The 16,152-nt window shown below is 51.0% G+C and overlaps 1 protein-coding gene across 1 annotated transcript in view; it reads right to left on the bottom strand.

Annotated features, from left to right (window-relative positions):
* Positions 1 to 3,814: 3,814 nt before the first annotated feature.
* Positions 3,815 to 16,152, bottom strand: part of TRRAP (transformation/transcription domain associated protein) — a 112,617-nt gene continuing 100,279 nt past the window's right edge. The window contains exons 67-73 of the mRNA XM_081091181.1: positions 15,294 to 15,555; positions 12,089 to 12,314; positions 10,918 to 11,135; positions 8,937 to 9,121; positions 7,988 to 8,191; positions 7,706 to 7,900; positions 3,815 to 4,839 (exon numbers count right to left, since the gene is read on the bottom strand). Of these exons, the coding sequence (XP_080947307.1) occupies positions 4,555 to 4,839; positions 7,706 to 7,900; positions 7,988 to 8,191; positions 8,937 to 9,121; positions 10,918 to 11,135; positions 12,089 to 12,314; positions 15,294 to 15,555 (1,575 nt within the window). The 3' untranslated portion in view covers positions 3,815 to 4,554. The remainder of the gene's footprint in view (positions 4,840 to 7,705; positions 7,901 to 7,987; positions 8,192 to 8,936; positions 9,122 to 10,917; positions 11,136 to 12,088; positions 12,315 to 15,293; positions 15,556 to 16,152) is intronic.

The following is a 16,152-nucleotide window of genomic DNA, read 5'->3' as shown; positions in this document are numbered from 1 at the left end:
CTCCTCCCCAGCACACGGAGTCAGCAGCTACGCCAGGAACGTCCCGTGAGAAAACCTAATGGCTGAGCGAGGCCTACACATCCGAGAAGGAGCGAGGCCCGCCGCCCCCGCCACCCGGCTCAGCCACACTGTCCGTCCGGGGCTGGGGGAACTGAAAACAGTTTCTCCTGAGGAGCCAGGGGTCTGAACCCCACATTGAGTTCCCCAACTCATAACACCTGCACCTGAAAGACCAGCCCCCAGAACACCTAGGTTTCAAAACCAACAGCTCTGGCCCACGAGACAGCGAGGCACATAATGAACTGAGAAGTGGCTCCGCGGGGCCAGGCGTGCCCTTACCTGCCAGCGCCCCCCAAGGTGTGCAGACTTGACGAACAGGCTCCGTCTCCAGGCATCAGCGTGGGGCTGAGGGGCAGGCACCCAGTAACACATCCAGGGCTGCTGGCCTGCGGCACCTCCCGGCTCCCCCACCCCACCCCCAGGCTCCTCAGCAGGTGGGCGCCTCCCTCTCTCAGCGCCAGCCGTTCACCACACCTGGGCTTAAGCAGGCAATTTGCTGACCATCAGCTGCGTTAAACCGGGGAGGAGCCTCCTCTTACTGGACTCAAGGCTTCACCAACTGTTCTTAAACTATTTCGTCTTATTAAGTCTAGAGAGACTGAAAGAAATGAAGTAAATAATTATAAAAATCCTAAGGAACTGATTTCCGTAGGTTCTGCTGGGAGAGAACAGGGTTTGGTTGGGACTTTGAGTCTAATTGTAGGAACTGGGTGAACGGGGATCAGCGGGTCCATGGCCCAGCGTGTATGCGGGAGCTGCTTGTTCCTGTGGCTTTGCCAAAGGCCGGCCTGGGTCAGCGCTGGGGGAGATTCCTGGGGCCAGAGACCCTCCTGGCTCCCTCACCTTTGCCCATTGTTCCACGGACTGCTTCCTTGATGTGGGAGCTGCTTTTTTCCCCTAAATGCAAATTGTTACACTGAAAATTGCTAATTTCATTAACCAATGTCACCCCAATTAACTTAATAAAAAATACTCAATTAAGCCCTAGCTGGTTTGGCTCAGTGGGTAGAGCATCGACCTGCAGATTGAAGAGTCCCGGGTTCAATTCCAGTCAAGGGCACATGCCTGGGTTGCAGGTTCAATCCCCAGTTGGGAGCGTGCAGGAGGCAGCCAATCAATGATTCTCATCATTGATGTTTCTCTCTCTCTCCCTCTCCCTGCCCCTCTGAAATCAACAACAACAACAACAAATATATATATATATATATATATATATATATATATATATATTTTTAATCAAAAATGTTATAGCCCTAGCTGGTTTTGCACAGTGATTAGAGCATCAGCCCACAGACTGAAGGGTCACAGGTTTGATTCTGGTCAAGGGCATGTACCTGGGTTGCAGGCTCAATCTTGGCCCCAGTTGGGGCACCTGCAGGAGGCAGCCAATCGATGTGTCTCTCTCACGTGGATGTTTTGTCTGTCTCTTCCCCTGCTTTCCACTCTCTCTGGAAATCAATGAAGAAAATATCCTCAGATCATCTTCATGTCCTTGGCCAGGCGGCCTGGCCTGGTGATGGGGACCACTCCTTGTCCTCAGTCATGCCTCTGTGAGCTCCGTGGCCTTGGCCCCAACCCCAATTGTTACCTTGGCTGGCCACAACCTCTCTCCCTCTCCCTTCTTCTCCCTCTAAAATCAATCTCTAAAATCATTTTTTTAAAAAGTTGGTTAGAGCATCATCCTGATACACCAAGGTTGTGGGGGTTCGATGCCCAGTCAGGGCATATGTGGAGGCAACTTATCGATGATCCTGACATTGATGTTTCTTTCTCTCTCTCCCTCCTTCTCAAAAAATGTAAAATATATAAATATATATATATATAGATAGATATATAGATATAGATATATAGATATATGTATATATCTATATATATCTAACTATATAGATATAGATATATAATCACATAACCTTTGGTAAGGATTAAAAAATAACCTTGGGTAAGGATTAAAAATAAATGTCTATGCCCTGACCAGTTTGGCTCAGTGGATAGAGTGTCGGCCTGCGGACTGAAGGGTCCCAGGTTCGACTCCGGTCAAGGGCATGTACCTTGGTTGTGGGCACATCCCCAGTAGGAGGTGTGCAGGAGGCAGCTGATCAATGTTTCTCTCTCATCGATGTTTCTAACTCTCTCTCTTCCTTCCTCTCTGTAAAAAATCAATAAAAAAATATATATTTTTTTAAATGTCTAATAACAATAGTTAACACCTTGAAATCGTGTTTGGAGAATCAGGCATATACTGTGTGTAGGGGTCCCCCATAAATGAGCCATTTTCCTGACCTTCCTCATCCCTGAGGGCCCAGCTCCCAGCGACGCCATGTTCAGGTGAGGAAGCTGAGGTTCACAGTCCTGGAGTCACTGGCTCAGATGCGACTGCAGGTCCTCGATCCTGCCACTTACAGATGGAGCTCAGAAGATCCCCCCACCCCCACCGGCTGTTCAAAGGTTGCTTTTCCCAGGAACCAGAGTCAGTGTCCCCGGGCAGGTGTGGGCGAGCCCTTCACACCAGTGCACGGACTCGACCCCCTTTACCCAAACGCCATTCCGCAACCACCACGCTGCGCGCTCCTCCCAGAGCACAAGGCACACGGGACCCCAGGCTCGCAAAGCCCAAGCACAGTGAGGACCGGAGGCACCTTCTCCCCGCAGCCTGCCGCCCGCATGGCACCTACTAGTTGCCAGTCTGCAGTCACCTGTCATTCTAGATACCCGACCGGCTCCTGTCATTCTGAATCCAAGACACCTTCTCACAAAGACAACTCTCCAAGTAACTGTAAAATAGTTTACAACTAGCTCCATAAATAAAGGGAAGAGTCCAGTCAAATGGACACCTGGCCCCTTGACCTCTCCCATGTTCAGGTAGCTCCGTGACTGCTCTGGGACGGGGGGTGAGCTACACATGCTGAGCTGGAAGTCCCTTCTCTGTAAAGCAGGGGCTGCCACCTGGGGGCTGCTGGGCCCCCTATGTCTGAGGACTGGAGACATACGTCTAAGGGCACCCGCCGCTGAGGATGAGCTGGCATCCCAGGTGCATGGATTATGCTCCTTGGACTGGACTGTGGTGAGATCTGAGTGAACACAGCTGAGGCTTCACCCCACCCCGGCCTGGGGCACGGGGACCGCCTGGGAGAGTCTATGGCCTGAGGCGGCCGAGTCCCGGCCCTGAAGGAGGCCTGGCTGACTGGCCCGCATTGTGTGGCACTTCCTCCTGGGGCAAGTCCTTCTAAAGCCAGAATCGTAATTTTAGGACTAAAGTAGCAACCACCAGCCCTCTGTCCTACTGCATATTTCTCGTCCTGTGACATTCCAGCCTCGCCCTCTGCGTGCTCCAGGGAGCAACTCCTCAGCTCCATCCACTCCCCACCCGAGGTGCTGGCGCGGGGCGAAGGACCAGGGCTAGTGGAGGTGAGCGCAGGGAGAGGCTTCAGACACGGAAACGGCCCTGCAGGGGCACAGCGGAGGCCTCGGCACAGGCGCTGCTGTCCGCAGCCATTCCCCCCGCTGCACACACAGGCTGCGGCAGCCTGAAGCATGGAAACAAAGCTGAGAGACCAGATTCCTGGGCACACCGGTCAGGACCGGCATGCCTCAGGGCCGTCACAAACATGCGCAGCGCCTGCTTCAGACCCGGCTCCAAGCCGAGACCCTGCCCAGGAAGGACGCAGGGAGCACCAGCCCCCAGGGGCCAGAGGAACATGCGGGCACAGGAAGCACCTCACAGAAACAGGCATCTTAGCACATAAGGGACAACACCTCCTTTTATAAAATATTTATTCTAAAAAAATCACACTGTACAAATTTAGATAGAACATTCTCAATACTCATATTTATAAAAATGTGAACACAGACGAGCTAACAAACTTCTGTTGCTGCTTCTTTTTAAATCAGGAAGAAGTGATTTTTTTTCAGGTACAATGATAGTGAGTGTCTAGGAGACATTCAAAGAGCTGGCCGACAGGAAGCGGAAGTCACCTGCCGGCTCCCCCGGGCTCGGTGCGGTTGCCAGTGCTGGCCACGCAGCATGGACGTTTGTGCTGGGGTGAAGCCAGCAGGGTGTGTTCACAATTTCCCGTGGCTCTAACCAGGCGGGTTTCTGTGCAGCTGTTACAAAGGTCTGTACAGAGCACGAGCTCCCGCCAGGCGTGACTTCTGAAAGTTAAAAAGGACATTCCGAACTGTTTCCTACAGTTCAGTCTGTCCGCCCACAGACGGAGGGGCGATGCTTTCACCTACTCCAGGCCAGGGAATCTTGGTTTCCTGAAAGGTTCTTTTAAAAGCTTCGAGTTTCAGCTCCAGCATTTCAAGTGGCCTCACCTCCGTGGCTCAGCTCCCTCGACCCTGACTCACCCTCTTTCTCACACCGCGAGCAGGGCCACGACTGTACCGCGGACGCCTGGAGGACCCAGCAACACATGGACAGGGCAGAGGAGGCGTGGGGAGGCCAGTGCGGGAGCCTGAGCGGCGGCCTTCACCTCCGAGGTGGGAGTGGCCGGGTCACAGCCAGGGGTGCCAGGCGGGGTCCATGCGACACAGGTTGTCCAGGCTGTTGGCGGCGGCCACCAGGGTGTTCACTTTGCTCTCCCCACCTTCAAACTGGGCGAGGTTGTGCAGGCGGGTCATGATGGCGGTGACAGCTTTCTGCACCAGGGAGACCAGCTGCTGACTGTCCATGTTCTCGGGCTGCCCGGCGGCCGAGAGAGGAGAAGAGGTGTCCTCCTGTGTCTTTTTGTGCCAAGCGATGATCTCGTCCCGAAGCACAGTTTTCAGGATGCCGTCCACCTGTGCGAGAGAAAGAAACGCTCATGTTCAAGCACGAATGACCAGCGGGCAGCTTCCCACTGAGAGGCAGCTGGACCCAGCGGGCCTGCATCCCAGGAGCGGAGGAGTCTGCAGCGGGCTGGGCTCTGCCGACGCTGGCTTTCCATCGGCAAGTGTGGTCCGAGCAAGCCTGGTGGCCACGCGGGGAGTCAGGGCTGAAGAAAGAGGGCACGGGAAGGAGGAGCCCACGTGGCAGCTCTGCCAAGGGCATGGAGCCACTGGAACTGTGTCCTCAACGGAGGTGGTGTCTGAGGTGCGTAAGGCAGGAGGGAGAGCGAGTGCCTGGGGCGAGGGGCTGGAGAAGGGGCAGGAGGCCAGAGGCAGGCCTTCGGTACTGAGATCACCAAGAAAAGACAGAAGGCAATTCTAGAGAGGGACTGACTACGAAGCCTGCACACCTCCCTGAACTGAGACATCCAACAGTGACCCACTGTCACAGTCCAAAGAATGCAGAGCGCCCAGGACTGTTCAAAGCAACTTCACACGAACATGTGGACGGTTTTATCCCGCGGTATTAGGTGCTAACATCGTGTGTTTTAGAGGAGATTCCCATACAGAATGGTCTGTTTTACTCACTGCAAAGGCATTCACTACATTTAGGCTGTGGAGACATTTTGCCCCAAGTTTGGAGAAGGCCCAATTTCTTCTCATCTACACCAGCACAGCCTATGCACTGAGCAGCGTGTGGCGTTACTCCAAGCTGTACCAGGCCTTTAAAATAAGGAGCGCCTTATTGCCAATAAGTCAGCAAGCAACAAGTGCTGGCGAGGATGTGTTCTATTGGTGGGATTGCAAACTGGTGCAGCCGGTATGGAGCTTACTATTTTCCTCCAAACATAATAGATAGATCTACCATATGATCTAACAATTCCATTTCTGGGTATTTATCCAAAGATATCCAAAACACTAATTCAAAAGTATATATGCACCATTGCGTGTATATATATGCATATATAGATGTTCACTGCAGCATTATTTATAATAAGCCAGATATATGATGCAGCCCAAGAGCCATTGATAGACAAGTGGGTAAAAAAGTAGTGGTGCATATACACAGTAGATTATTAGCCACAAAAAAGAATAAAATCTTATCATTTGCAAAAACACTGATGGACCTAGAATGTATTATGCTAAGTGAAATACATCAGACAGAGAAAGACAAATACCACAGGATTTCTCATATATGTGGAATCTAAAAAGCAAACAAAACAGAAACTAACAGATACAAAGGACAAACAGATGATGGCCAGCTGGAATGGGGGTTGAGGGGCTGGTGGAAAGGGTGAGAGGATTAAGTAGTACAGACAGGTAGTTACAAAATAGTCACAGGGATGTGCAGTACAGCATAAGGAATATGGCCGATAATACTGTAACTGTGTATATTGCCAGGAGAGTACTAGACTGATGGGGTGATTGCTCTGTGGGTTATATAAATGTCTAACGGCTATGCTGTACACCTGAAACTCACATAATAGTGTCATTTGTAATTGAAAAATAAATTTAAAAAGTAAATAAGGACTCTTCCTTTCTAGAGGTTTCAAACTAAATGCCATTCCCAGGAGTTCCCTACATTGGTTTCCAGAGGACAGCCTTTCTGTCTACCCGAGAACTTCACATCTCAAGCCCTAAAACATAAATGGATAACAGTGAACTGCTATTCACTGCATCAGAGCTCCAACTCCTCACCAAGAAGAAACCGAAAGGCCATTTATATTTATTCATGTTCATAAGAGTTCACCACGACATCCCAAAATCGCCTTCCACACGTCGGATGTGTGCAACGGCACCTCAGAAAGACGTGTGGAAATGTGAAGTCCTTGTTCACAATGAAGAGCTTATTCAATAGCTAAAAGCTGTCCTGAGTAAATGTGTTGGGAAAGCAGTTAGAGCCTAAAGCCTCCTCTAGGCACAAACTGCTTATCTGAAAAAAAAAAGGAAGAAAGGGAAAAAAGATATGGCTGGTCTCAGAAGTTAAAAAAAGCAAAACAGAAAAAGTAAACTGTGTTCTGTCCTTCCCTGGCTGTACAACCTCTGACATGCCGCTCCCCTTCCCTGGCTCAGTTTCCCCACCTGCACAATTGCTGGGAGAACACGATGAGAACCCACCAGGACAGCCAGTGCAGCGCCAGGAGCCGACAGTGCCCGGGGGTGGCAGACGTGCTGCCGCCCTGTCCCGCGGGAGCTGTCACACACCCGCACGAGGCCCGGGCACCGCGCCCCACCTCACCTCACTGGGGGTTTACAAGGGGCTCACGTGCCGCATTCATTTAGGCCCCATCTCCACGGCCCTCCAGAGAACACATCTGCTCTTTCAGAGAAAAAAGGTTTGCAAAGCGAGAAACAGAAGGCAGCTATAAAATGGAGTAAACCAAACTGACATGCAGGGCTAACAGCTGGGGGAGGTTACCCCGCAAAGGCTCCAGGTTCCGCACCATCCTAACTCCTCTTTTTAAAGCCCTTTTCAAGTGAAGGAGCTTTCACTGTCCAGCAACAACACGCCCTCCTCGCTCAGCTCTCCTCCTCACGAGCAGATCAGCACTTCCTGTGGGGTCACACGTGTACTGCAGGACCCTAGCCCAGCCGTGGGCAAACTACGGCCTGCGGGCCGAATCCGGCCCGTCTGAAATGAATAAAACTAAAAAAAAAAAAGACCGTCCCCTTTTATGTAATGATGTTTACTTTGAATTTATATTAGTTCACACAAACACTCCATCCATGCTTTTGTTCCGGCCCTCCGGTCCAGTTTAAGAACCCATTGTGGCCCTCGAGTCAAAAAGTTTGCCCACCCCTGGTAGCCTGTGCTTTTCGCAGACAACCCATGACCTACCTTAAAGTTTGGCTGAGCAAAGCACCGGGCAACAGCAATCATGGAGGCGGTCAAGGGGCCAGAGACGCCGATGGTGGTCAGAAATTCAGAAATATTGGGCGTGAGGCGAAAAGGAACAGGACGGTTGGCATCTAGGTCTCCAGTCGCGTCGTTGATATCAAAGCGGAAGTAGGCGACGTTCAGTTTGCCAGTGTCCTAAAGTTTCAGAAGGAGGCATGTTAGAACTTAAACAGCAGAACGCAACATCTAAAGGAGGGGGTCTGGCTACTCACACCACACTACCTGGGCGATCTGTAACATCTCGGGGTTGAGCCGGTTTAAATGCAGGACAAACTCTGCGAAGCCAATCAGTGCGAGCTGGATGGTGAGCATCTTCCGGAACGTCCAGTAGTCCGTGGCGTTGGGGAAGGTGTGCAGAGCCCACTCCTTCAGCATGCTGCGCGGCACCATGTTGCTCTGCACTTCCTTGAGGATGTCTCGAAGGACCTGAAATGATATGCCACCCCATGACTCTCCCATCCAACTCACTTATTCTTTTCCTCAAAAGGAAAACTCTCAAATTGTAACTTCTTACGTGGCACCAATAGAGCTGATTTTGTCAATAGCATATGCAGTGTCCTCTGACTGCACGGGGGATGCACAGATTGATCGGTTTCCCCCAGGGATCCACCTGTGGTGCTCTGAGCAACAGTGGAGCCGTCTACTCGTAAATAAAGCCCTGGTGCATGAGGTGTTCCTGGGCTTGCCACTTCCCGTGTTTTAGGAAGCACATAGAGCACAGAGGGTACATTACCTAATGCCCCAGCAGCAACCCTGATAAACATGAACATCGCTTAGAAGAGGTTTGGCTGCCATGAGTTTTCAGTAAAGTTATTTTTAAAATTCTAACTCTTAAGCTGCTTTGTAAGTGCCGGTAAAGAATTAGGAACCTCTCCAAGGTTGAAAACTTACCTTTTTTCCTGTTATAACAACCAATCTGCAGCAAATGTCACTCAATGGACCTCTCGTTTCTACCAACTCACAGGTCCAAAACGGAACCTCTCACCAACCCCCCAACACACACACCACACATACACATGCACCCACACAATGCTCACACTCTCTCACACACATATACACACACACATGCGCACACACACTATTCTGAGCACACTTGTCCTGGAAGCAGAAAGCAAGCCGTTTCTGAGGCCTCGGGTGGCAGCTCGAACGCCTGAGTGTCCTGAGTTAGTACCTGGTGGCTGGCTTGCGTCCCACGCGCCTGCACCGTGGCCAGCCTGTCGTAGTAGCGCGAGATGGGGTTGTCATGCTCGATGCCCTTCTTGGCACAGCGCTGCTTGTAGATCTCCACGAGGGAAAGAGAAGAGGGGTTGTCTTCCACGAGGCGCATCTGTGGAGACACCGCCACAACTCGCGGAACTGAGGAGAAAGGGGAGAGAAACGGGACAGCTGAGAGAACATCACCACAGGCCTGCACTCGCTTCAGCCTCGATGTCCTGAGCAGAGGAAGTGGGTGTGGGGCACATGGGCAAAGCTGGAAGGACACTGAGCACACACCACGTACTGATGTAGCACACGTGGCACAGAGCTCAATCGACTGGTGATGGAGCCTGAGCTGCCATTACCCTGTGTTTAAGACACAGAGGGACGGAAATGCTTTAGAAGGCAATTTTTAAAAACCTCTCCCTCTCCCTTCCCCTCTCTGAAATCAACAAAAAACATATTTAAAAAAGAGAAAAAAACACACAAACCAATAAAGAGGCTCTGCCAAACGCACTGGTGCTGCTGAGCAGCCAAGCAGCAGCTGTGAGCCTGTGCCCATCGCTAGGCCCTATGACCACCTGCCCGTGGACTGCCGGCGAGGTGACCAGGGGCTCTGCCTGCTAATGGACAAAGTCATTGTGGTCTAATGTCAGATAAACCACAGCTTCTGGTTTGCTTCCATGGCTTCAATCCATAAAGAAATCCAAAGGATCCCAGGACGTGTGTGTGTGTGTGTGTGTGTGTGTGTGTGTGTGTGTGTGTATATATATATATATATATATATATATATATATATATATATATATGTGGGCTGGCACTTGGTGGTAGTCAGGAGTTTGTGTCTTTGGCCCTGGCTGGTGTGTTCCGTGGTTAGAGCACCGGCCGGTGCACCAAAGGGTACAGGTTCGATTCCTGGTCAAGAGCACGGACTTGGGTTGCAGGTTTGATCCCCAGCACTGGTTGCAGCACTTGCAGGAAGCAACCAATCGATGTGTCTCTCTAACATTGATGTCTCTCTCTCTCTCTCTCTGATCCTTTCTTCCTCCCTGCAACTGTCTCTCTAAAAATCAATCGAAAAAAATATCCTCAGGTGAAGATTTAAAAAAAGAAGTTTGTATCTTTGGAAGAAGTGCAATCTATTACCCACAGCCGGGATCAACACTACAATCACATGACACGGTGTAAACACGCACACAGCTCTCTACGGACTTGTTTCTCAATCTACTTCTTATTTGGGCTATAATACATTTAAAGGTAAGAAATTTTAGGTCAAATTGGGTTAGATCACACCTTAGCTATCAGAAGAAAGTTCCATTTACTATATACTGCGATGGGCTCCTAGCCTTGGATTTAATACTAAAATGACTTGACAATGGCTTTCTTCTCTGGGTGGGATGGTAGGTGTCTCATCTGTTCCCATTACAGACAGAAACAGGTCACTCATGAGCCACCCAGGGCACCTCAGTTATGGAAAGACTTCACTCAGATGCTGCCACCTGACCAAGATCCCTGCCACCCGACTTCCCGAGTCTTGTGTTTCACTCGCTGAAGGCAAGCTCGGGCCGTGCCCACGTCCTGCAGCGAGTGGCCCAGGAGTTCAGAGGCCTCGCTTCACAATCAAGTATACTGGTAACAGACCCATAACAAGCCCTTCACTCAGCCCAGGTTTCACCAGAGCATAGGGGCTCCTGGGGGCGTCAAGGTGGCAGGGGGCACAGACCTAGCACCTCCATTCCCAAATACTTGTCAGAGCACCCACCTTGCAGTGAGGAGCCTAAAGGCTGGGGTGGGGGCTTCTCCAGGGCAGGGGTCCTGTCGAGGGACCGGCTCCTCCTTGCAAGGCCTGCACTCGGCGAAGCTCAGTGCTCCTCAGTGCTGACACACGGCGCACGGGAAGCCCTGACAGGCTGGCCAAAGCGCACTGCGAGGGAGCCCCAAGTGCGGCCTCCTACCTGTGAAAAATAAGTGCCTCTTTGTGGTTTCCTTTCTCTTCTCTAAGCAGGGGTTCAGCAGGCGAAGCAGCTGCAGCACGCGCTCCTCCCTCCGCGACTCCGTCAGGCAGGCGTCGTTCATGACCAGGTACGGGTAGATCTTGCCGTTGTGCCCGCGGATGTACAGCCTCCTGGCTGCGGTGTTGTGCTTCTGCACAATTTCCACCCTGGGCATAAACCTACCGAACACACAAACACTCTCAGTCTCAATTCCCAATCCTTTCCTTGGAAAAGAAAAGGGAGCTTTCCAAAAGCACCGGTAGAACTGTCATGGGAATTAAGACGCGTAGTTGCCACATTTGTTCACTCACACCCCACCCTTGTTCTGACAAGGTGTAAATAGTGCAATTATATCAAAAACCAGGGAGAAGCCACGGCAGAGGGAAAACAAAAGCAGAAAGATGAAGCTGGAGCTTCAAAAGAATCAAACCTGGGGTCCGACTCCAGGAGCTAGCTGTGGGTCGCTGCTCTGGCCCTGAGCAACGCAGCGGCACAGGGGAGGGCCCAGCTCCAGCCTCTGGGGGAGGGCCGGCCCTGCCTGGCACGCGCAAGTGCCCCGAGGAGCAAGCGAGGGACTGACACACCCCTGCCCTCACCTCCTCACCCTGGGCCTCGGCCCCGATACAGGTCAGAGAGGAGGGCGCTGGCCAGGCCCCAGGCAGGTCTGGGGGAAGGAAGACTGAATTCTGACGGTGGAAAAGCAGAGCTCTGTGTCTGAGTTAGAAATAACAGGAAGCACCTGACTATTTGTTAAGGGAGCCTCTCCACAGAACTCTTTACGTTTCTAATGAGACGCAACACACTCCACTGCATTCCACAGCATCTGGTGCTGTTTGAACACTGGGCTGTGTGAACAAAGACGCGGGAACTTAATTTCGTCAAGTTCTATGGGGAGTCGGAAAAGCTTCTTTGGAAACAAATACAAACTTGACTCAAACAAGACATTGAAGCCATCAGTCAGACCCTTTCAGGGCTGGTCAGTGAAATCCTAGGACAGTCTTGTTTTCTGAGCGCGGCACCAGGCCTGCCTGCAGGGGATGTGCCATGATCGAGCCAGACCCCGCTCACTCACCGAGCGATCAGCCAGGCCCCGCTCACTCACCGAGCGATCAGCCAGGTCCCACTCACTCACCGAGCAATCTTGATATAATAGTGCGTCGGCTTTGGCATCAGGAACTCCCCTGGGATTTCCACTTCAGCTGTCTGTGCAGAGAAATTGCTCAAAAACCGACACTTTTCTTCTATGAGGAAGAATTTTGGAAGTTGCTTGGTTTTGGCCTCCAGAATTTTGATCCACTTTTTCAATTTAGAAATGAGGTTATGAAGCTTCATGGATCCTGGAACACTGAAGTCAAAATCTTCAAGATAAAACATGAATAAGCATTTCAGTCATCGGGCTCTTCCAATTCATCCCTAAGCCACTGCTCTGCGCCTCCCAGCTGGGAACAGTCTGCATCAAGCCCCAGAAGCCCTCTTGCTCTTTCTCGTGGAAATTGGGGCCTGAGACAGAGCGAAGCCCTTGGTGTGGGCCGGCTCTCCAGTGCCACATGGACCTCACCCCAATCATGACCTGTCCTCTTCAGGAAGGATGGGGGGACCCCAGGGGGCCCCTGCATAAACGTCTCAGCATGGAGCCCCCCCATCACCACTAAAAGGTGCCGGAAGCCTGCCTGCCACCACTAGAGGTCACCTCAGGCCTGTGTGAACGTGAACGCAGCACCAGGCTGCACGAAGGAGACAATAACCAGGAGGAGAACGAGTTATACATCAGTTCCTCAGAAGGAATGAAGGCAAGAAATCAAAATGACAGAAATGGAAAACATGCACTTTTCACTTAAGCAAAAACACTCTGGTTCTCAGAGTTTATTAAGACTCAATAATAAGAAGTCAATTAGCCCTAACCGGTTTGGCTCAGTGGATAGAGCGTCAGCCTGCAGACTGAAGGGTCCCAGGTTTGATTCCAGTCATGGGCATGTACCCTGGTTGTGGGCACATCCCCAGTAGGGGGTGTGCAGGAGGCAGCTGATTTCTCTCTCATCAATGTTTCTACTCTCTATCCCTCTCCCTTCCTCTCTGTAAAAAATCAATAAAATATTTTTTTTTAAAAAAGACGTCAATTACATGGAAAGTCCTTCTTTAAAATAAACCTCATTTCCCACCCAGATTAGCACCAGTGGTGGAGGGGGTTCTCGACACCCTAACCTGCCAGAGCTCAAAGGTCAGGAAAGCCAACGATTTCTGCTGGAAACGGGTCCGTGAGAGTCACAGGGAGGCACTGTCCGCGTGCTGACAAGGACCGATGGATCCTGAGGCCAAACGAGGCGGCCCGTGACAACAGAGGCACCTTCACACACAAGCTGGAGGCAGCGAGGGTGCCAAGTCTCTCCAAGCCTCTCCCAAACACTCTCCTCTGCCCCGTTAGGTCATGTGGGGTGAGCCGGGCAGGGCTGCCCTTCACTCTGGGGGAACGTGATGGGCTGTGTCTAACTTTCTTCCACCCCCTTACAGATGAACACAGCGCTGGAACAGAGACGGTCTTCCCCGGCGCAACGAGCAGAGCGACCAGAGGCCTCTGTGCCAGGGCCTGAAACTCACTGCAGTTAAGGTGGCTCAGAGCCTGACAGCCTCCTTTCAGTTCTTCTCTCCCCCTACCCCCCAAATCCAGAAGACTTGTCCCACTTCACATCTTTATTCAGACTGCAACTGATTTAATAATCTGGAATTTTAAGATGAAGACATACTGAATATCACCTCTTTTAAGTAAAATAGGACAGCTTCCATGAACTCGAACCTCAAACCCTTCCTTTCCTAGAGAAGATGGCAGACCACACGTCACACGGACTTTACAGAGAACATCTAAGAGGATGGGAGCCCTTCAGTGTAAAAGCTCTGAGAGGGCATGACTCTTATTTTCCAGAGAGCACTTTCCTCCAGAGGCTGGTTCTTCAGAGGAAGCTCTCAGCCGTATGCCCAGCTCACACCTCGAGAGCAGGACACCCGCCCAGGGCGCCCAGAGTGATGATGGGACAACACACGCTGAGCTTCCCATGGGCCTCAGGTCAGTCCTGCCTACAGCTGCACAGTGTCCTTTGCAATTAGTGGGGCAAATGGTTCCTTTTATATCTATCACTGCAACCTACTTTACAGATATACATGTTTTAACTATGCTCTCTAAGATATAAATCTTTTAAAAAGATACTTAAATATCTAAAAAATGTGAACCATTTATTCTATGGTTTAACATATCAATTAAGAAAGAATTTCTTGTGTTTTGTTAATCCTCACCCAAGGATATTTTTTCCATTGATTTTTAGAGAGAGTGGAAGGGAGGAGGGGAGAGAGAAAAAAAACATCAATGTGGGAAAGACACATTGATTGGTTGCCTCCCGCACATGCTCCGACTGGGGCCAGGGATCAAACCTTCAATCCAGGTATGTGCCCTTGACTGGGAATCAAACCCACAACCCTTCAGTGCACGGCCAACACTCTAACCACTGAGCGACATTGGCAGGACAAGAAAGAATGCTTTAAAGATGGTTACAAAAGCAATAATTAAGCTGAAATGTTTCTTTTGGCTTTGGGAAATTTTACCAGGCAAGTCTTGTTTTCGTGTAACTCATGGGTTGACACTCAGGACTTACAAGCCTGCAGAAGTTCCTCAGGCTCAAGTCTGGGACTGGTGCTCCTGGGGGGAGAGCGCACCCCAGACGAGTGGGAAGGAGGCAGAGCAGACTGGGAACGAATGCTCTGAGATCCAGGGGACGCATACCTGCACGTGCTGAGGGACGAGGACCCCAATCTGACAGATAGAGACAGGCTAAGGGAGATTGGACATTTACCTCAGATCACGCAGAACATGGTGGAGCCAGAACTCATGCTCCCACAGGTCTGGGAAAATGCATGAATCTGAACAACCTCCCTACCACTGTCCACCAGAATGCCTACCAGTGTGAATTTTACTTGTCACCCTGAGCCTTGCACCTTTGAGTCTCACTGTTGAGTTTTCCCACAAAGACCAAGTGGAGGGAGGGATCGAGGAGCAGAAGCGTCTGCCTGAAACCATCCTACTTCTAAGCCCAGAGGTGGAGCCTGGTGCTCTGGCTCCAAACCACAACCCTTCACTAGAAAGAAGGACATGCAGTGGCAGGCTGGTGAGCCTTAAGCTTTCTTGTGATGAGTCTAAACATTATAACCAGCTCGCCCAGTACAGTGACAAGACAATTAATGAAAAATGAACAAATAAAAATAAAATGAATGAATGCAATCATCGATGCTAAAGCCCAAGGAGAAACAGTGCGTGGAACGTTCCCAGTGAGGAAGAACAGAGTGAGACTCACCGGTGGTGAACTGGCCCTTCAGCTTCTGGAAGACAGGGTCCTGCGCAGTGGCCTGCGCCCGCCTGGCTAGAGACTCGGAGGCCGCGCTGGAGAACATGGTGGAGACGTTGGAGACGTTCTCCAGGCCCACCCCGAACGTGCTCACCAGCTTCTTGACGAAGTTCAGAGTGTGGGGGGTGATTTTGGCATCGGACACCGCTCCACTTTTCTCAAATGCGACAGAGTAACATTTTGCCAGGCCCTGTTGGAGCTGCCTGAGAACCTAGTGGGAAGAGACCAAACACCATTCACAAAAGAGAGCTCCTGATTCGAGCAGCTACCCCACCACCCCCAGGGCGATTTCTGTGGCACAGTCGGTATAAAATCATGTGAGCTCCACACACTGAGCTGTGTTTTTAACAATGCGGAGTGTCCTGAACATTTTTAAAAAACAAAACAAAAAATACTTTTGAGTCATGTCCATCCCCTTCAGTTGGATTAACCACGGGAAAACCTCATTCGGATGCTGTGTCACTGCCGCACGTCTGTGTGTGCACACAAAACAAGGCTGTGATAACAGCTAGAAAAACACCTGGACAACAAAGGCTGATTATCTTATCATCAGTATACAAACACCACTGAGGGGTGGCCCGCTGCTGAGAAGGTCACTGAAGAGCCACCTTCTGCCTCTGGGGATTACTGCGGTCATCACCTAACCACCATGCCTGCTCGCACCGCCACTGCTGCCTGCAATCAATGGCCTTTAAGTGACTGAGCTCACATGAATGAGCAAAGTAAGCACTGTGAGGGCAGAAGGTTTTCTCCATTTCACCCTCATCTGAAATCTCCCACTTCAAATAGTTAAGGCCACACTAGTGCG

Source organism: Myotis nattereri (genome assembly GCF_964212035.1).
Source record: "Myotis nattereri genome assembly, chromosome: 5".
Taxonomy (NCBI): Eukaryota; Metazoa; Chordata; class Mammalia; order Chiroptera; family Vespertilionidae; genus Myotis; species Myotis nattereri.
The sequence above is the reverse complement of the archived record's forward strand: the minus strand, read 5'-3'. Positions and strand labels throughout refer to the sequence as shown.